General features: G+C 38.8%; 1 protein-coding gene across 2 annotated transcripts in view; it reads right to left on the minus strand.

Moving 5' to 3' along the window:
* Window positions 1-6,170, minus strand: part of ATP9B (ATPase phospholipid transporting 9B (putative)) — a 154,092-nt gene extending 147,922 nt beyond the window's left edge. For both annotated transcript variants that reach the window (XM_058820428.1, XM_058820422.1), the window contains exon 1: window positions 6,061-6,170. In XM_058820428.1, coding sequence (XP_058676411.1) covers window positions 6,061-6,155 — 95 coding nt within the window. In that variant the 5' untranslated portion in view covers window positions 6,156-6,170. The remainder of the gene's footprint in view (window positions 1-6,060) is intronic.
* Window positions 6,171-21,228: the final 15,058 nt, after the last annotated feature.

Consider the following 21,228-nt stretch of genomic DNA (forward strand, 5'->3'; position numbering starts at 1 on the left):
GCAAGCTGGAGACAGAGTCCCGGGACACAGAACTTTGTTTTAGATTAATTCTATTCTTAGTTTAGCTTAGCAAGCCTCTGCAACTTCTCTCTTCTTATTCTATTTAGTATAGTTATAATGTATTATATATCATATATCAATAAATCCAGCCTTCTGATCAAAAAACAAGATTCTCGTCCTTCTCTCTCACCCCAAGCGACCTCCTCAGATCGCTGTAATAATGAACCTCTGTCCAAAATCACAACCCAGGAAAAGCTAATAAACAAAGAGCAGTATGTCCTGCAAGACGGTACATCAATGTTGAATTTTTTTTTAATTAAAAAGAGACAAACACTTTGAATTTCAGGTCAAGTCTATAAAAAAGGGAGGGGTGAGAGTTCTCCTGGAAAAGAACAAAGGACATACATGATTGATCCACTTTGCAAGAATGGCATGAAAGTACAGACAACTCTCCTAAGGACTATTCTAGAGAGACTTCTTTATACAGCATTTGATCCTTTCCTCCTTATGCTGAAACAGAAGACAGGTGTATTGTAATGAATATATATATTCAAATACATCAGCATAACATACAGCTGTGTAATTTAATGTGTTCTCATTCCCAATACACTAAAACATCTACATATCAGCACCTGCAGCCTGAAACACTTCCCAGGAACAACATATTTAGTTGTTCAAGGTTCATGACATTTCTAGCAAGTATCAGAGCAACCTGCAACATTTGCAGCTTTTGGCATCACAGTAACTACTGATACATCTCACTTTGAGTTGCTACCTCCAGCAAAGATTTCTGTCCTACAGAGACAGCAGACTCATCTGTAATGGTGCATCCATTTGCTGCCATTTCTGTTTGCTTGTCACAGAGTAAAGGAAGCACCACAGGAACCAGGATGATGTTAGGAGTTTTATCCACAAGGAAGTGCAGGTGCGCCAGTACACATATGGAGAATTAATAAGCAGGACCCACTCCCACACACTCCCACAGCTGCTTAACTTCCAGGAGTTTCTGTGATCATGTCCAGAGTAGCAGAATGAATAGCATTAACAATGCTATTTCTACAAAAAAAACCCCCAAAACCAAAAACAAAGAAACAAATACCAAAACCAACCAAACAAAAAACCCCAGCAAAACCATAGATATTTATAGTTTCTGGATTTAACAAGTTACTGCTTCTGGTCAAACAACAGATGTTGGAAGAAGTTTGCAAAATCAGTTTTAAAAGACAGATGTTCAAAAGCAAATTCAGTTTGATCTTTGGAATTTTTTATCACAGAAACTATATTAAAATTCAAATTAATGCCAATATTGTCAGCCATTCAGCCTCATCCATCATTTTCAAGCTCATTTTCAGGATGAAATATGTAGAGCCATTCAATTAACAGGTGTTTTGGGGAGAAGATGAAATTGAAATCTGTATAACTCTGGCCAGATACTGTAAGAACTTTTGTTCTAAACATTCAGAAATACCCAGGGAAGGAGATTCATAGAAACTAGGAGCGTTTCACAAAACTGTACAAAGTACCAAATATCACTGCATATAGCCCATTCAATGGGTAAACTCCACTAATATGTATTAATTCTTGGGGGGTTTGAACAATTATGGACATTTTGAAAGGATTTCCAGACCTGCACTTATAGCAATATAAGTCATGAACTTTCTGTGAACAGCATTCTACAGGAGATGTTAGGTCCTAAAAGCTCTGATTGTTACATGGTCTTACCAAATAATATTTTTGGTTATTTGGAGACATTATTCTTAGTTATTATACATGAAATATCAAAATCTACTGGACTACAAAGAATAACATCTAGACTGCATAAATCATGTCATTTAGAATTAGGACACAACTCTAACAAATAACTGAAAGGCAGTAGGAAAATAAAGGTATTTTAACCGAGTTCATAACAGACTGTCAGAAATTAAAAATTCCACAGCATTACAGTACCTGCCTTGACTATTATCTATTGACATTTTTATCTCTTTTTTGGTGGTTCAATGTGGAACCTAGCCAAACACTCTGAGAAATCATAACCATAAGGACTACAAGATTGCTGGGAACAGCTTTCATTCAATTCAAAAGCACTAGAACAGTATTACTACATTAAATAATCTTATTTTTTTGTGTACTACAAAAACTGGTTTTGAAATTTGTAAGTATCAGGGAATCATGCGAATTTTCATTGAATTTCAAGTTCTGCAGACTTCCATTCCCTTTTGTCGGGAAGAGATTTCATTTTTTTCTATTATACATACTTCACATTAAATAAGTTACAGTTCACAAACTGTTAAGCAACAAGTATTCTACATTTACCTGCACAAAAGACACATTATCCTATTACTTGGTTCATTTTTCCTTCATGTGCAAGTTTCTAATTTGCTAATGACATAAAAGAATTCCCAAATAGCAGTACAGTCAGTTGCCTCAAAACAGAGTTGGTCCATCAGTGGCAAACTGCAGAGACAAGCAACAGAGTTGACCTGTTCCACAACTTGCCCTACAACGACCACTTAATATATCCAGTTGTGTCATTCATAAACACACTACTGTTCACACCATGAACAAGGACAGATTTCTTTTATGAATATCTGGAGTGCAAGTGAATTTATGTCACATAAAGGAGAGCTGGAAAGATGTGATTGTCTGGTACCAGCCCAGGAGTCCCAATACCTCTTGCCTCAGCCCTATTAGGCCAAATACAATCACTCACTGACAGCAGCAAGCATAGAACACCTGAATAAACCAGGTATTTTGTTTATGGATAAATGATAGTTGACTACTGTTTAGTTCTTTATCAGCTTCAAAATTCCACCAGGCTTCTTGTTTTCCTGCCACCGACCTCACATGACAGCACAGTCAACTTCCTTCCTGTGGTCAGCAGTTGATTACTCTGTGGTTGATGATGACAAACACAAGTCAAACAGATGAGAATAAGCCTCAATGCACATTTCAGGTGAACCTGAATGTTCTCTGCTCCTCTCTCTCCCTCACCATGTAAACAAAAAGCAGCAATTATTTTCCTGTAGATAACAACCTTCAAGCTGACGGACAAGGTGCTGAAACAAGTGCTGAACCAATCAGTTTTTTCCCCCAAGCCTTTTTACAACTACGCAAATTGAATATACTAAACAATAGCAAGGATTTTTCAAATTCATTTTAAGGTGAACAACTTTTTCCTCCAAGACAGATTTCCCTGATTGTTGATGGCAACACATGAATAGTTCTCTGTCCATCTGAGGTAGGGAAATATGAGAGAAAATGTAAAAACTGAATTTCTACTGCAAAAGTAATAAGTTGTGCTTAAACATCAGAAATAAAAGCAGAACAGGATGCATGTGTTCATTGAACCATAGGTAATATTTAATATGTATTTTTAATATATTTTTAACAGGCCTTAACACATACAGTATAAATATATAAAAACACTTCATCTTCTCATGTTTATTTATATATAAAAGTACATTGCAGGACATTTAATGATTCTTAGCTGGCTACAATTTTATACAGAAGTGTGCATATTATTGAAGTTTCTTTAGATATGTACGGGAAAACATACTCCCAAAAGCACAACGTGCACTGCAGACAAACAGTGAGTGTGACAAACAACGAGTATGATAATCTTTGTCCTCACTGCAAAGTGAGCTACACAAACACTGGCAAAGAGTCCTACAGACTGCTTAGCTCAAGCAAAAGAAGTCATTCTACAAAGTAGCTGCAAGGCCAATAAGGGTTAGCAACTGATGAGTTGTACTAACTGAGGTTGCACAGCAGCAGGACAATTAACTGGAGTTAAAAACACTACCACACTAAAGTTAAGGATGTGTGTATAAGACTTCCAAGACACTGTAAATTCTTCACTGAAAAAATAAATCACACCAAGTCAAAAAGTCTTGAAGTCCAGAAACAACAGCACTGGATTAAACCCAACATGCCAACTCCAGTATGTTTTAATAGGTGTTTGTTTCTAGACATCTTCAGAGATATTTATTACACCCTTTTAGGCAAAATCCTCAAGCATACATGCACATGATAGGTTTCTGCATATCAGAGACCTCAGTGACTTCACTTCAACACTCTCATAAGTATCTGACATCAGGACCTTTGCTGCAGTTTCCACAGGAATGCAACGCTTCTTCAGAGTCTGTGCTGAAGATAAAGATTGGAAAAGCAGGATGAATCATTCATAAAGACATAGAAGCTGTAGTTCAATTACAAGTTTAGAGCCACAAGACAAGTTGTAATTCCACTATTTGCACTGCTGTATTTGCCCTTGGACTCTACACAAGACAGCTGTGGTAGACTCCACACAAGCATTGCCATGCCTTTACTGCAGGTCCACAGGACACCTTCCAGAGGTGCTCTCACAAATCCAAAGTAAGGTATTCTTGAAGGAGAATGACCAACTTACTCAACCCACATTGAGAAAAATAAAACCATAAAGTGAATGAAGAGGCTGGTGTAAGTATTCTGATTCTCAGAGCTCAGATAAGCAATTAATTAATCAAGTGATCAAAAATGAAGAAACACAATAAATGAGCCTGTCAATTTTTAAAGCTTTTATATACCTACAAGAAGCTGCACAAAAGTAACTAAAAACACAGATAATCACTTTTATGGAGGATCGATATGTTAAATACACAGATTATAAAAGACCCTAACTCTGACAGATGTCATCTAAACTGGAAGGAATATAACCCACAATCTTTGGAGGGCAATGTTGATCAAAGACAGAGGGCAAGAAGCAAATCTGTAACGAGTTGGTAGTTCCTTGCTAGTTCCTACAGTTTGCCAGATCTGCTTATAAAGAGCCACAATTAAACAGTTTGTCTAAAGAACCACAATGACACCTGCACACACACCTTCAACTAACCTGTGTAACCATCTGACTTATGGACTCAAGCCATCCCATCTACAGCATCACCAGAACACTCTTGGTTAACCTACAGAACTCCCAGTACCTTTGATAGTCTGGACTAAATTTTTGCCTACCAAATCCTCCTCTTTATTCCCAAGCCCAACACCTACTGAGAAGCAAATTTCAGTAAGAGCATTCTCTGATTCAATTCTCTAAGGTATAGGGTTAATGAGGATGATACTGCCCTACCTCAAGACAGAGGACAAACCTACAACAAGTTGTCAGACATTCAAGTATTAGTATAATGGGGAAAGCTAACACTATGGCAGACTGTCCTACAAACTTGTGAATGTTCATTAAAAAAACCCTTTATCTAGTTTAAGAATCAAGACAACATAATGTAAGCCTAACCTATTTTGCACAGCTTTAAACGACCTTTTTTGTTGGTTATCGCATCCAGACAAAGTAAATACATTTAATTCATTATGAAACAGATTTATCACATTTTATTCATTATGAAACAGACTTATCACTGTATTTCAACTAGAAAAAGAGCACCAACTATCTATTCTTAGCAAGTCCATTTGCTTCAGATCCTACAACTGCTCCGTCCAGTCCTTCTACCCACAAACAATGCTCTACAAGAACCAAAAAAGGAAAGAAACATTTTAATGGCCACACTCAGGAATGGTGTCCGTGCTAACCCCAACAACTAGCTCGCAGCACATTTACCAAGGACGCCCAAAGAAGCCCCCCGCCGCGAGCATCCCTCTCCTCGGCGAACTCCTGCCAAGGGACCCGACTTGCGCGGAGTTGCGGGCGGTGGGGCCGGGCGAGCGAAGGCCGCACCCGCGGGAGAGGGGCTGGCGCCGGGAGCAGCGGGGCCGAGGGCGCCCTGAGCATCCTCCCGCCGCCACCCCAGCCCGTCCCGGCCCCGGCCCTGCCGCCGGGACACGGGAACAGCGGCCCAGGAGAGGCGGCCACCGCCGCGGAGGCCTGCGGGAGCCAACGACTGCCAACACCCCCCTCCGCCATCCGCGGCGGGGCCGCCGCCCCTTCCCGCCCTCCCCGCGGAGCGGGCGGTCCCGGATCCCGCCGGGCAGCGGGACTGGGCGAGGGGCGCACGCCGCCCCGCCCGCAGCTGGGGACAGGGGAAGGAGAGGGGAAGGGGGCGGCAGCGGCCGCCGCGCCGGCCCCGCCCGTACCTGCTGTGCCGCTGCGCCGCGGCCGCGCTGCTGTAATAGGCCGCCCTGCGCTGGGCGCTGCGCGGCACCGGGCGCAGCGGGATCTGGTCCGCCATCTTGGGGGCGCCCCCCGCCGCCCAGCCGGGCGCCGCCCCGGCCCTTCTGACGTCACGGCCACGCCGGTGACGTGCGGGGCGGAGGGGGGCGGGGGCTCGAGGTAAACACGGGGCGGGCGGCGCGCGAAGCCCCGAGGGAGCGCTGAGCCCTCGGGGAGCCGCAGTGCGGGAACGGCGGGAGGGAGGGGCTGAGCGGGCGAGCCGCGCTCTGCTCCCTGCTGCCCGGCTGTAGGACACGGCTGGTGCACAGGAAGCTCCACCTGAACGCGAGGGAGAACTTCTTTCCTGTGCGGTTGCTCAGACAGGCTGTGGAGTCTCCCGCGATGGAGATACTGAAGCACCGTCTGGACGCAGTGGTGTGCCCTGGGCGGCCCTGCTTGGACAGGGAGGTTGGATACTGTGGTCCCTTCCAACCTGAGCTGTTCTGTGATTCCGTGATTATTCAGCTTCCGAGGTTCCACGTCTGCCAGTGATGGTTTCCTGCCATTAAACAGAGACAAGTATTGCTGCCTGGAAGGGGACGTTCTGTATGAACGGGGTAATGAACCAGTCTGTGTTACCTCACAGGGTTGATAGACAAGTCACCACCAGCAAAAGCTGGTTTGGAAGATATGCGTGTTCATAGACCTACTGTAGAATGTTATCTCTTGGTATTCCTCTGAAATTAGATGCTGTGGGGGAGCAAAAGGCCTAACACCATTACCAATACAGAAGACTTTCTACAGCAGGAGAAAGACAGTTATTTTCTTTTTTTCCTCAATACTTGTTGCTAAATGAAGTTTGTTTCTATGACCCAGGCACTTTGGACTGAAGTTTTGCTGTTTCCTGAGCTGTACCTTCACCCAAGGGAAGACGGTCATTGTGGAGGCACCACAACACACAGCTTACAATGAAGGATGCTCCTATCTGCTGGAGTGAAGATTATGGAGCACTGGCAGCTCTTTCCAAGTACAAATTTCTGTGCAGAATTTTGACTTCAAGTGTACTATCTGGATTCTGACAGAACTTTTGAAGTTGAACCAGGAGATGGGAACAACAGTTACACAGAAAGCACAAGGCTTCTATAGGAATAGAAGGGGGAAAATATGCTGGGCATGTGACAGGACTTTGCTAGGTATTCAAAGGGTCGCATGTGGAAATTCCAGAAAGGGGAAAGATATTTATTTAGCTTTCTAACTCTGTTAATCCTTATAATGTTCTTGGTATTAGAATAAGAATCAGTTCCCCAGTAGAATCACAGAATTGTAATTTATATTGAAAGAGATGTCTAGACATCACCTAGACCAAGACCTTACATGTAATATCAGGTTGTTCATGGCCATGTGCAATGGAGGATTGAACACCTCCAAGGACAGCACAATGTTTCCATAACTTCTCTGGGCTACCTGTCACAATCTTTATCTTGTGATAAACAAATTGCTAATAAGTACCCAAAACTTCCCATGTTCCAGCTTGGGAAACACAGGATCAGCCAAAACCATCCATCTGTGGCAGACATCTTTTCACTAAAAATCCTTTCTTAGGATTTTTTCCCTTCTGAGAAGCTGAGGCCTCAGAAACAGAATGTAAACAATGGTTATCTGCTACTGTGGAATGCATCAGGTGTGTCTGTGATTGGGCCATCTTGAATGTTTACAATTAATGGCCAACCACAGACCACATAACTTAGACTCTCTGTCCAAGCCACAAACCTTTGTTATTCATTCCATTCTATTCTTAGCTAGCCTTCTGAGGAAACCTTTCCTTCTGTTCTTTTTAGTTAGTTAAAATCTAATATCTATATCATAAAATAATAAATCAAGCCTTCTGAACATGGAGTCAACATTCTCCTCTCTCCCCTCGTCCAAGAACCCTGTCACACCATCTTCTTGGTATTGTGCCATTAAGTAGTCTTATTCAGCCACAAAGTTTCTTCTTAACTTTTTCTACTCTAAGCTGTGCAGGCTGAGCTTTCAACCTCTCCTTATATATCATGTTCTCCAGCCCCTTCACAATCTTAGCTTTTCTCATAGACTCACTTCAGAATGACTAGTGTAATGAGAAGACCAAAACTGGGCATGGTAACCCAGATAAGGTCCTACAAGTACCAGACAGAAGAGAAGGGCTGCACAGTTAGTAATAATGCCCAGGGTGTGGCTGGATGACTCTGCTCAAGGGTACATTGCCATTGCATCCACGTTTTATGTGTTTATGTTTATATATTTTATGTTTATGGCAGTTTATGGGGTGTGTGTGGTACTGCCTGTCTCCTGCCTGCTCCGCCATGATGTACATGCTGGAATAAGCAAACACAGCCTGCAAATCTTTCAGGGTAACAATTATGCCAGTCCTAGGTGCTTTCATGGCTGTTGTTACTGCAATTCTGCACATTTCACAGCTTTAAAATGGTAAGCATTAATATTAATAACTATATATTCAGAATTCTCACATGGCTAACTAAGTTACTGCAGATCACTGAGGCCAAGAGAATTTAAGCTATTGCTTCCAGTTTATTAATTGATTCTAGCCCATGGCAGAGCAATTTTTGGACTGAACAGAAAGCACTTCATTCACAAGTTAGTGGCCTAAGATTAATCATCTTGTCTGTGCAGAACTTTGGTTCTGGCTATTCAGTTATATTTCTGGCTATTTAGCAGGTTGTTTGTCCTGTAACTAATCTCTGATGTTAGTCAATTATGTGCATGTGTTTGTAAATTCCATATGCAGAGACAAATAAGTGATTGAGGATGTGTAAGGAAAGGTTTATTCTTGTCAGACTTGTAAAGGCCCCAGCATGAGACAATCATTAGGAATCATAAATACCTTCAGAGTCTTCATTTCTCACCGAGTCTTATGTAGTCCATAAAGCATTATTTCATTTATTATTACTTTAAGGTTTCAAGAAAGAAATACTTCTCTATTGCCTGTGTACAGAGAAGAGTTTGACCAGAAAGCCTTCTAAGAAGAGCAAAATTAGTTTTTTAGTATGCCAATGGCCAAGAGAGTGACAAAATAATTTTAAATACATGCTGTTTTGATTATTTCAAATATATGTTTAAAGTTTGTTAAGACAGTTGCTGGAAATCTATCATGATTTCTCCTTCTTGATCACTCTAAATGCCTTTTTGCATCACTATTTTCATAAAATGGTGGAAGCTCTTAAGTGCAGGATCTTTGATTTTTTGGTATGTATTATCATTCAGTTTTGCCTCTAGATTATGCTGTGATGCTGTCTTTTGTTTTTTAAAGAAAATTCTCAACGTTTTGTATAAAAGTTTTCATTATGCAGAATTGACAATTTGGCATGTGATATGTGACAACTTTTCAAGCTGCCTTTAGAAAATGTCCCTGCATTTTGAAAATATATTTCTTTTCTTATTTAGCAATACTGAAAGATCATAGAATAAACTTGCTTTTGATCCAGATTTCGGTATTCAGGTGTTTCAGGCAGATGTTATTTTTTTTTAATTAAAAAAAAAATTCATTTTAGGAATTAATTTCAATATTAATATTATAATATTTATTTTAATACTTGGCTAAGTAATGTTTGTCACTTAAATATCATGATATCATACATTTGTGCTAACAAGTAAATATAGCACCACTCTGAAATAAGCTTTCAGTATCATCCTTTCTGTGCTTCTTTTTTGCATAACTTTTGCATTTCTAATAAGTGGGAGAGATCCAGAACCTATGATTTATGGATCTTGTGAACTCTTGGTTTGACTAGGAATGAGCTGGCATGGAAACTGTTTTGCATTTGTTGCATGTATCTGCTACAGGTGCAGAACCTATCTGTAACGAGTTCTGCCTGATATCCCCAGAGGGCATTTCATAATAATTTATACTTCTGTTGCCATTCTACTTCTGCTGTAAATGTTCAAGGTTAACTGCTCCCTCCCTTCTAATCCTGATTATGTATCCAGCCTGGGCTAAGGTAACAGGGGAAATGAAAGGCAGTTTGAAGCTAATTCATTCTTTGCTATCCTTCTCAAAGCCAAATTATAAAATCATTTATACTGGAGTAACTCTGTGGAAATGATACAAAAATCCTTGGATATAAAAAAAAAGAAAATTTCAGTAAGCCTCATGTAATGTTACAGGTACAAAATTTACATTACTTATATATTAGGTATTTTGTCACCTTATCCTTCAAACATCCATGTATTTCTCTTTAGATTGTGTAACTTTTTTCATCAGTGGTGAACAAGCCTGGTATCTGTACTCAAATTTTCATCAAAGTGTAAATTGGTCCAAAACACCTGGTGGCTTAAAAAAAAATCACTAGCAAGACCTAAGCACACCAACACAGAAAGAATGTGGTTTTGTTTATACGAAGAGCTAAGGGCAATGCTACACCAAGTAAATTCTTACACTGTCAGAGAAAGGGAGCAAAACATATACCAAATAGAAGGAGCTAAACCAGCTGCAGTTATCAGTTTTAATAATGCTAATAGCTGTGCCTTTGCATCTTCAATATATTACTGTAGGATGTAACAAAATATTATCTTGCTCTGAGACAGAACAAAAGGGGAGACCCTGTTTTGTCTGAAAGGATCCTTGTTTTAAAAGATCGCTTCAGACAATGAAGCCTCATGCAATTCACTTATATGCCAAAGTAAATGAGTTTAAAAACAGAAAAAATAAGTAAAAATAATAATTTAAAATATTACTATACTATAACAATTCTGAAAACAAAATGCTACTCACATATTAAAAAATATTATTGTCTACATAGCTGGAAGAAAATTCTATTTCTACACATTTTATTTTTAACATTCACAACATTCAGTGTTTGTCAATTAATTGCACTCCCAGCTGTTACATTTCTTTCACAACTTCTTTCAAGGTATTTTCTTAGGTAAATGCCAACTCTCTGCAGCCCTGCAGGATTTATGGACTGCCAAATCTCTATTCCTCCTTTTGTAGTCCATCCTTACCAAACTATGCATCCCTCAGCATTGGCTTCAATCTTGTGTCACCCTCACCTGTATTCACCAAGTCAGACATTCAGAATAAAATTCCAGCAATATCTTCTCCAATTACATAAGAAAAATAAGGTATATGCTGTATTTTGGATTTTACTAGAGATATGTCTTCTAGACAGTAACAAGCCAGGCTGATAGGGCATTTTCTCCAATTTGCTTGGCAATGCTTGAGGCAGAAAAAGTGCAAATCCTAGAAATAAAATTGGTTTAAAAACAGATAAACTTTGGTGACTTCTGATATAAATATCAGTCATGCTTTCACTTAAGATGTTAAGTGTTGATTGTGAATAAACAAAAGGAGAAACTTGTGGTAAAATGTTCATTGTTTTACTGCATTTTCACAATGACCCTTCACTGACAACCATCTAGTAATTTTGCTCCGTATCTCTTCTGTTAAGTTAAACTCTGACTTAAACATTGCTGTAATATACATTTCAAATCCCATGCCTTTGAATTTCTAGTTAGCTTCTGAGGTATTCTTTCTAATGCTCTTATTGTATGTAAGTTCAGTGCTAGATTTCTGTTTCTAATTGGAGAATAAAAAGCCCTATGGACTCAAAACTCTTGAGCTGTATTACCAACTTCTGATCTTCTCTTAAAATGAGAGAATATCTGATAAAATATTCCCATGATCTGCTGTGCAAAATTACAGCAAAGCACACCACCAGTACTCTCAAAGGACCCTTTTTTCTTTTTGAGTTTTCTCAGTAGGTTTATTTCTTCAAATTCCATGCTGTTGATATTTCAAATAAATAAATATAACTGTTTTAACTACTTCTTGAAACTGAAAGAAAATACACCCATGGATTAATTACAAATTTTGTGTTGTTTCAGAGCTTTCTGAAAAGGTCATGGAAGGACAAATAAGGCCCAAGTGTAAACTCAAGTATCCAGTTGTGATTGCTAGTATCAGACTTGCTTGGATCTGATTTCCTTTTGCAGTTTCTGATACAGTAGTGACCAAAAGCTTCACATGGGGTTAGGAGTCTTTGTTCTGGGAGCTCTTCAGAAGTAGATGAAGAAAAAGTTCCCAGATGCTTAGTGAAAAAATACTTAGTGCCTTGTAAAGCGCATCCTTTGAAAGTCTGAAATTGCTTGAAATCTTTCTCTGGTATCTCCCTATGTCTGTCTCAGCCATCAGCTCAGGCTAATAGTAAAAAAAGAAACTTTATTTGCCTCAGACCAGCTACTAATGACTTTTTCCTCAGATATTTTAGCCAGTCAGATCTGTTTTCTGCTAAAAACTACACATCTTCTCTTTGTATACTGATTTCACTCCAAGCAGCAAACTGAACCTTACAGATTTTTCTTGTATCTCTTATCCATATAGGAAACATTATTTTCACAGAATCACAGAGTCATCAAGGTTGGAAGAGACCTTCAAGATCATCTAGTCTGACTGTCAGCCCAACACCACCATAGTCACTCCTGATTCAGATTCCCAGGTGCTACATCCAGACAGCTCTTGAACACTTCCAGGGACAGTGACTCCACCACTTCCTTGGACAAATTATTGCAGAACCTGAATACACTTTCAGTGAAACCTTTTTTTTCTGATATCTAATCTGAACTTCCCCTGGTACAACTGAGGGCCATTTCCTCTTGTCCTTTCACCTAAGACATGGCAGAAGAGGCCAAGCCTCACTTCACTACAGCCTCCTTCCAGGCAGTTGTAGAGAGTGAGAAGGTCTCCCCTGGGCCTCCTTTTCTCCAGGCTTAGCACCCTCAGCTCCCCTAGCCACTCCTTATAGGATGTGCTCCAGACCCTTTCTGAGCTCCATTGCCCTTCTCTGGACACGCTCCAGCACTTCAATGTCCTTCTTGCAGTGAGAGGCCCAGAACTGGACACAGGATTTGAGGTGTGGCCCTGCCGTGTCCTTCCTCTACCTTCTTCCCCAGTACTGCCTGAGCAGCAATCTGTTCCCACTCAGCTCATTATTTGTCACTGAGAGATTTTTTCCCATTACAATCATCAAATAATTCCAGTGGGTTTTGTCTACTATAATTTGCAAACATTTTCTTCCGTTCCCTGGGGAATTTCCCATAAATCAAAACAAAACCCCTCATTGCTTCTTTTCAGAACTAAGAAGGGTCAGCTTCCTTCTACAAAGCAAACTGAAACCAGGGTTGCCCTCAATAATACTGAATAAAGAAAATCAATTTTGTCTCCAAAGTACTAGGATAAAGACCAATCACTCTACAAATGTTAGTTACCTGCAACTTCCAATATCCTTATCTGATTTTAACTTATCTAAATCTGGAAGAACTGGTAGCCAAACACAGTGGTTTTTGAAAGTAGATAACATTGTTGTGAAGAGGCTTTAAGCTGAAAAGAAATGTTTACTTCATGTAGCAGAGTAAATAGGTTATCCACAAAAATTGACTGTGACTATATAAATTGTTAGTCAGTCCATTGTTTAAAAATAATACCTAAGGTCTGAAATACATTTAGATTGAAGTTGCCAGGATTTAATTTCTTGGATTACAGAGGTGTGGAGTCATAACCCTGGATGTTAGTGAAAATAATTATATAACAAAAATTATAGGTGCAACAACCCAACAGACAAAACCTGATTGGAACAAGCAGCTAAGGGAATGAGCAGCATGAAATTCTTTTGCAGATTGTATGTACAACTGTAAGGATGCCAGGACAGTCAGCTATGGCTTGTCATTTTTCAGTCTTCTGAAAAAAAAGAAAGATTTTTCTAACCCATAAGTAAATTTTCTGTGAAAGGAATCTAAAGGAGTCCACATCTTGTATAGAGTTCAGGGAAATTGAATTAATTCATTTTTGAAGGCTAAAAAGAAACGAAAGAGGGAGAGAGAGGTGTGCATTGCACCTTTGAGTTAGAAGGCTGTTGACAAGAGGAAAGCAAGGTAAGAGTCAAGAAAGAAGCTCTTCAGAAAAGTGGGAATCCTAGGGAATTGTTCTTCTCCCATATATTTCCTGTTTAAAAAAGAAGAAAAGTCATACTCTCTTCTGTGAATTCTATTAATGTCATAAGACAGGATATTTTCTCCTGTTGTTGAAAATAGACTTTTCGGGAGGGATTATATGCTCTTTTTTCCCTATCCTATTGGGGGTTTTTTGTGGCTTTATTTTTTTTTTTTTCATTTAAAACAAGGAAAGATCTGAGTGATCAGTTTGAAAGCAATGAGAGAGATGCTTGAAAATAATTTAACAGACCTCTGGTCAGTATGGTGATACAGAATAAAACTATTTGCTGACAAACAGATTCAGTTGGGATTAGGACTGCGTCATACCATCCTGCCAAGATCATAAGCCTATTACTTTTTCTCTATGAAATTTATGGATTATTATACACATTACTAATAAATATTGGTCTTCTAGAATGTATGTGTAGTCTCAAGTTGCATCCAGATTGCTTTCTGGAAAGAGGCAAGTTGATCAGTTAAAAAAAAAAAAAGAGAGAGGATACCCTGCAAATATTGTACGATATTTTCAAGAAACTAAATGTAACTTTGTTTTAAGATCAAAGATATTTCTTCTGGAAAATAGAAATATCCCTTTGTACTAATAATGTGCAACATCGTCTCTAAGAAGAATGGATTTCATTACAGGATTCTTATTTGAAGACTTTGCTGAGATGGAAGCATCACTGATAGAGAGGAGAAATGTATCCTTGTGCCCTTTCTGAAACTTGAACAATGTGGGTGCACTGGTACATAAAAGGTGGAGTTTAGAATGGGCCTGTAACCTTAGGCTTCATAGAGGCATAGAATCATTGTGAGGTGAATGGGGTGAGTGTGAGTATTTGAAATTCAATTTCTCGTCAGTCACCTCTTGTGTCTTTACAGCAAGGAGCCTTTCTGCTGTCTTCTTTGCTTCCTTGCTGTAGGTACAGCATGAAAAGTTTTTGGCAGTGAGCTCGGGTGAGAACACAACTGAGGGCAGTGGAAAACATGATCTAAGTACAAGGGAAATGTGTGGATATCTGACTTTCATTCAGCTACCTTCGTTCAGTATAGATGTGTGTGTGTGTATATGTGTGTGTATATCCATAGATATATGGACATAGACTGTGACTGAGATTCCTCTTCTGTCTGTGAAGTTTGGAAAGTCTGCTTTTGTTACCCTCCATGGCATGTAATTCAAGAAAAAGACATCAGGTTAAGTGTCCTTGTATCACCAGCATTGTTTCTGGGATCAGAAATGCTGCTGAGTGCTGACATCTCTCATTGTTCACCTACCAGTTAGAATCACTTTGCCCTCACTCTTGGTCAGAGCATGACTAAAAATCTGGATAGACTTAGGAGAATTGACCAGATGAGTTATGTTAGCAGCTGTGCAAAGCTCCCAAAGCACAAGCCTGAGACACAGGTCTTTGGACACAGGGCTGACTCAGGAAGGTGAAGAAAATGGGGTGAAAATTAGCAGATACCCAGAAGCAAATGTGCTGATATGTGCTGACAAGGTACTATCAGTGTGACATGTCTGGCCTCACTTATTCCCTACTTTTCCCAAGTAAATTTGGGGATGGAGATGGAATTCTTTTTTTCATAGCATAAAAACATAGGACCAGAACTGACCAGTAATGAAATAAAAAAGGCTATGGAAAATCCAATGAAAAATTCACTTTTACCTCAGTCCTAGTCTAGCATCTTGTCCAGAAAGTTGTCTGTCTGCCAGCTTATTCCAGGTTAATTACCTTGCTGCAAAATGTGGAGCTTCATTAGACAGAAATCTACTCCCATCCACCAGATTACATAGCTGATCTCTGAAGCATGAAGGTTTTCAGAATGGTAGCCAACACATTTTTGGGGTGATCTCCATGCCATGCAGAGTGCAATTTCAGCTCGTAATAACCATTCCTCATATTGCATCAATTACAAACTGTGTCTCATCTAAGCAACCTTCTGAAAGCCAGTTAGTAAAGTGGCTTTTTCTCCTGTGCTTCAGAAAGTCCACGTTCTACCATGAGAGGGAAGAGCCTGAGGTTTCTTCCTTTGCTGAAGGAGTGGATTTGGGAAACACCTCATGATGCAAAGAGCAGGTTCCCTGAGAAGTGGAAGCTTTGTTATGAAGATACAGCATGACAGTTCTGAGTGTTTTCCTTGAAACCTATTAAACAGAGTTATAAAGAGGAGAGAAAAAAAAAATATAGGCAAAATGGGATCTTTTGTGCAACTAACAAGCCCCAAGCCTTGGTACACATCAAGAAAATACTTAATTTTCACAGTCTAGTCCATTCCTAGTACATTTTAGGCACTGGTAATTAAAGAAAGAAAAGATGGTCCATAAATCCAAAGGCAAATGTTCGCTTGTGTTTGCTTTAAAGACACATATAACTGAGATGCAAGAACTGTGAACAAAATCTCCTGTTCCAGTGTTCATATATATCTACCCACACTAGCTAAGAAACTTAGCTAACTAAAATGACCATTTCCCTCTAGTATTACAAGTTGTAAACTTTCAACCCTTTTGATGAAATGAGGTCCTCATCAAATGCCTTCTAAACAATAGGTCTCTTCCATTTATAACTGCCTCTCATATCAAACCCACTAGGAGCATAAAAACAGCAATTATTTATAATAACTTTATTTGGTATAATTTCCATCTGTCTTTGAAAGCTCTTCCTGCTGTTTTCAGGCTGTGCATGTTAAACAGAAGTGCTTACACTTGACCTTGCTCTTGTTCCACTCTTTGTACGCAGCAGTGCCTTTCTTCTTCTGAAAGATAGGTACAATTTGTGTCCACATAAATTATACTGTACTTGCTATTAACATTCTTTTATCTGGTAAATTACTTACACTGATTATGTTGAAGACTGTTCTATGAGCTGTTGATAATGCAGGTCTATGATTTGGATGTAATATGTCATTCTTAATTTGGGATGAGGATGAAAGGAGATGGCAGCTTGCTATAACACATGCAAAAAATCAGATTCTGGCCACATGCAGTCAGGAAAGGATCCACAGTAGTATTTGGAACAGAAAATGTGTTCAGACTCAGCATTCTGGCTAAATTCCACCTTCAGTAATTATTCTGTCTAAATCTTCCTGCATTTCCAAAAGGATGATTATGGTATTTTCATTTCTTTCCTGCCTCAGATTCATGGAGCACGTTGGCATAGGTAATGCCCATTCTGTACTGCATCGAAGAAGTAGCAAACAGGGAAAATTATCCATAGTTCCTTCTCTCAACAAATAGTTAAAGCTGAGAGAAACTCAAATGATTTTGCTGTCCAGTCAGCCACAAGACTAGAAATGCTCCACTACTGTTTGCCCAAAAGACATGGAGTCTTGAAACCATGCTCTGGAGCAAGTGGGCTGTGCATTCAGGGCAAATGGGGCCCCATCCATAGATTCAAGTCTTGCAGGGCTGCACCCTCTTCAGAAGGGAGAGAGGACCCAAGGATTCTAGCCTTTCATTTGTGCAATCCCATCTCTTAACAACAGATTCCCATAAACTGATGATTTTGTATTAAATAAATAAGAAAAAGTAGAAAGAACCCAATCATATTGCATTCTTGTCTTTTTCAGGACAGTGCTGAGGTGTTCCTCAAGGATTTAAGAAACTAAAGACAAAAATTATTGTTCTTGCAAATTTAGGCTGCTCTGAGCAGCCATCACCTCTTGCATTTAATTTGCTCAAAGAATATGGCTTCTCCTTGTCACCAACAAAATGGTTGAGGATGTTCAAAGCAGATTTCTTCCATGATGCGCAAACATCTCTTTTGCAAACTAAATTCTTATTTTTATGAGTGGGTTTTTCAAAACTAATGCAAAAATATCACAAATAATCAAAAAAAGAGGTTTTTCAACTGCATATTTTAGAAACACTTTTGTTATGATGGTAGTAATGAACACACACATATATTCTCTGTAAGTGTTAATCTTGATCTTATAAAGCTGCATGAAAAAAATAATAACTGCTCTAAAATACCAAAATAACCCCCTTGCTCTTTTTAATGCAGTTCAGCAAAGAGATGTAGCCCCAAAGTGCCAGTCTCATCATGTTCTCCACAGATCTGGCAATCAGTGGCTCTCCAGTGTCTGGGCCCCAGGAGGCAAGAAAGAGCTTTGCAGTGCTGAATTTTGTGTTATTATTATTTTTAGAGTTTCAGTGTACAGATATTTGCTTATATTATTCTTGAATTTTAATACATAATATTAATAATATAGTAATATAATAACATAAGCAGACATTTGCTTATATTACTCTTAAATTTTCCCTGTGAATGAACTTGTTTAAAATGATATATCCATTATATGAGGAAAGATTTAAAAAATATCTTGGTTTAGATTAAGTCCATGTAACATTCACAAACCACTGTGGACTGTACCCATCTTGTTGCAGTTGCAGTCCTGCCATCCTGAAGACACTCAGTATTTTGCTAGAACTGTTTGTTCTTATGGTTTATGTTATCATAATTCAATTTTATGCTGTACACAACTCTGTAGAGCACAAGGTTACACCCTTCCACCCTTCTCAGATATGTAGCCAAAACACCCCTCCTTGAATTCTGTAGGTTAAGCAGAGCCCATAGGATTCAGTGCATGTAACTGACGGACCATTGCCAGTATTTCAACTACTTCTGTCACTCACATTCAAGAGTTAAGGCAGATATTACCTAATCTGTGCCCTCTTATCTATCCCCAAAACCTACCCTGTGCTTTGGCACATTCTGTGGATGTATTTACTTTGAAAATATGGTCCTTACCAGCTTCTTCTGAGAACTGCATTTGGCTCCAGTAAATGAGCTAGAGAGAATTCTCACCCATCTTTTATCTACATTTGTGATGTTGTCTTTGAAGGGTAAAGGAGCTTCTTTATGAAGTAGGAATCAAAAGAGAAGGTGCTAAATGACCATTTTCTTCATATGCTTTATTTGCAAGGCCACAAACCAGAGTATTTTACTTCTTTCACAGACCAGTGTTGCATAGATTCCTAGTTACAAAGAAAATGCAAGAAGGGAGAAGCTGAAAGAAAGGTTTGATTCCTTGTTAGTTGAGTTCTGCCCCTGCGAATGGAAAAACTACCTTAGTCCCCTTCTGGATCATGGAAAATATGATGGTTTGTGGTTCTAAGCTAGGTTTATCAAAAACATACAGATAAAACTGTTTTGATGGAAAATTGGATACGTAAATACATATTTTGAAAAGTTTATCCCACAGATAAAAGGAAAGAGATGATGTATTTTTCTAAGAGCTTTAAAAAAATAAAAGAAAACTCAAACTAACTTCAGCCACATTATCCAAGTTTCTGACAAAGGGAAAAAAATTGTATGAGGCAATTTTAGGTTCACTAAGATGCTTCTGAGATAGCACAGCTGTTCCTCTGTCCCACACTGAGTTTTTATTGCAAAGCCACAGTGTAATGGAGCAGATCTTTTAAATGGCATTGAAAAACCCCCTACTCTTCAAAATAAAAATATGGACAGCCTAGATAAGAATAAGTTAATTTGGCCTTTTTATCAATTAATCTTCCAAGACTATGTGACACAAGTAGGTTTATTTTTGTGTGGTGATGCTGAAATCCTCACTGGGTTTTTTATAACACTTGTGTTTGAGTAGTTAAACATAAAATCTTAACAATAACAAAATCTTTTCTAAAGTGTGTGTCCTAAGTATATTTTTAAACTATAAAAACAAATAAGTCAGCTCATGCCACAGAATGTATGGCAGGTAATCAATGTATAGTGAATGTTCAATGAAAGTCTCCTGTGCTTGGTGTGACTAACAGTTGAAGTACCTTTGCCATCATATATTTCATGTAACAAAAAGATGAGACATTATGGATCATCACATCTGCAGTGAAACATTAGTCTTGAAAAATACATTCTGAGCTCAAGAAGTACCTTTGCAGCTTATTAGCTTCTGCAGTTACTTTCCCCTCATAATTCTTGTAGAGAATATTAATTGATATTAATTGATTTAATTTACTGCCTAAAGATACAAATACTTTGCTAAAGGATATATAGATTCATATTTTTATGAACGTCCTCTTTGAGCCCTAATATCTGCTGGGGCTTTGAAGCATCTCAATACCATTATCAGGTGTTACATTCAATCAGGTATCTCACTATCTCAGTCAGTGATTATTTAATCTGGTTCAGAGACTTTGTGCTAAGATGGTTTCAATTCTAATATCAATGGTGCAAATGAGTAGCTAAGAACAATAAAAATTTCCTTTCTGTCATAACACAAAAATATTTCCACAGGCATTCATTATTTTCAATTATAAAAGGGTTTGGTATGTAGCCTTTCCGATTCTTCATGAAACTAGATAACATTTCCTTATTCCAGATGTTGCCTGCTATTAAAAATCAGAAACAAAACAACATTATGAGATTATTATTTTATTTCTACAACATCTTGCACTGGCTATTATGCTTGCCTCTCTTTTTTTCAAATAATGTAATTGGTTCTCTTAGATCATGTACTAAGCCAAAACTGTAATAACAATGTAGTTTTTTTATTATTACTACTATCATAATTTAGAGTCAGTGCATGACTGAGATTCTGACTCAACACAAAGGCATTTACAAGAGGCAATAAACTGCACACAAACAGAAGAAAACCTATTAACATTGCAAAGGTTTTTGAGGTCTACCTTCCGCAAATGACAAAGTTGCTGAACACATTCTTGGGTGCTACAACACATGTAGTATTTTTTTCCTCCCATATGACCTCTCCTCCAGGCATCCACCATGACAGATCAGTCAGGTTTCAGAGCTGCAAAGCTTTACCCTAGTGGAAAAGTGAGGTTGCCCGTGATTTGGCTACAGCTGAACACATCCCTTCTGTCATTACCTGGCTTAGCTCTCGCAGGGAGTTCAGTTCATGGTACTCAGCATTGTTCTAAGTTTTTCAGAAGTGGTAACCAAGAAATACCATGAGTGTATGTGTCTTCATTCTGGTGAAGAAATTTCAAAATCCCATCAGACATTTTTTCAGTTTCCCATGGTTTTCTCCTAATCCATTTTCTTTGGTTGGAATAATTAGTATTGTATCCACTGCTTCGAAAAACAATCAGAAGAAAAAGAGTCCATGAGAACTATATATTGTTATTTAAAAGTTCTACCTTTTATAAGTATGAAACACTTAAAGTGAACTTCCACAGGTATTGTTGGTTTTTGGTA

This window comes from Ammospiza caudacuta, chromosome 1 (assembly GCF_027887145.1).
Source record: "Ammospiza caudacuta isolate bAmmCau1 chromosome 1, bAmmCau1.pri, whole genome shotgun sequence".
NCBI lineage: Eukaryota > Metazoa > Chordata > Aves > Passeriformes > Passerellidae > Ammospiza > Ammospiza caudacuta.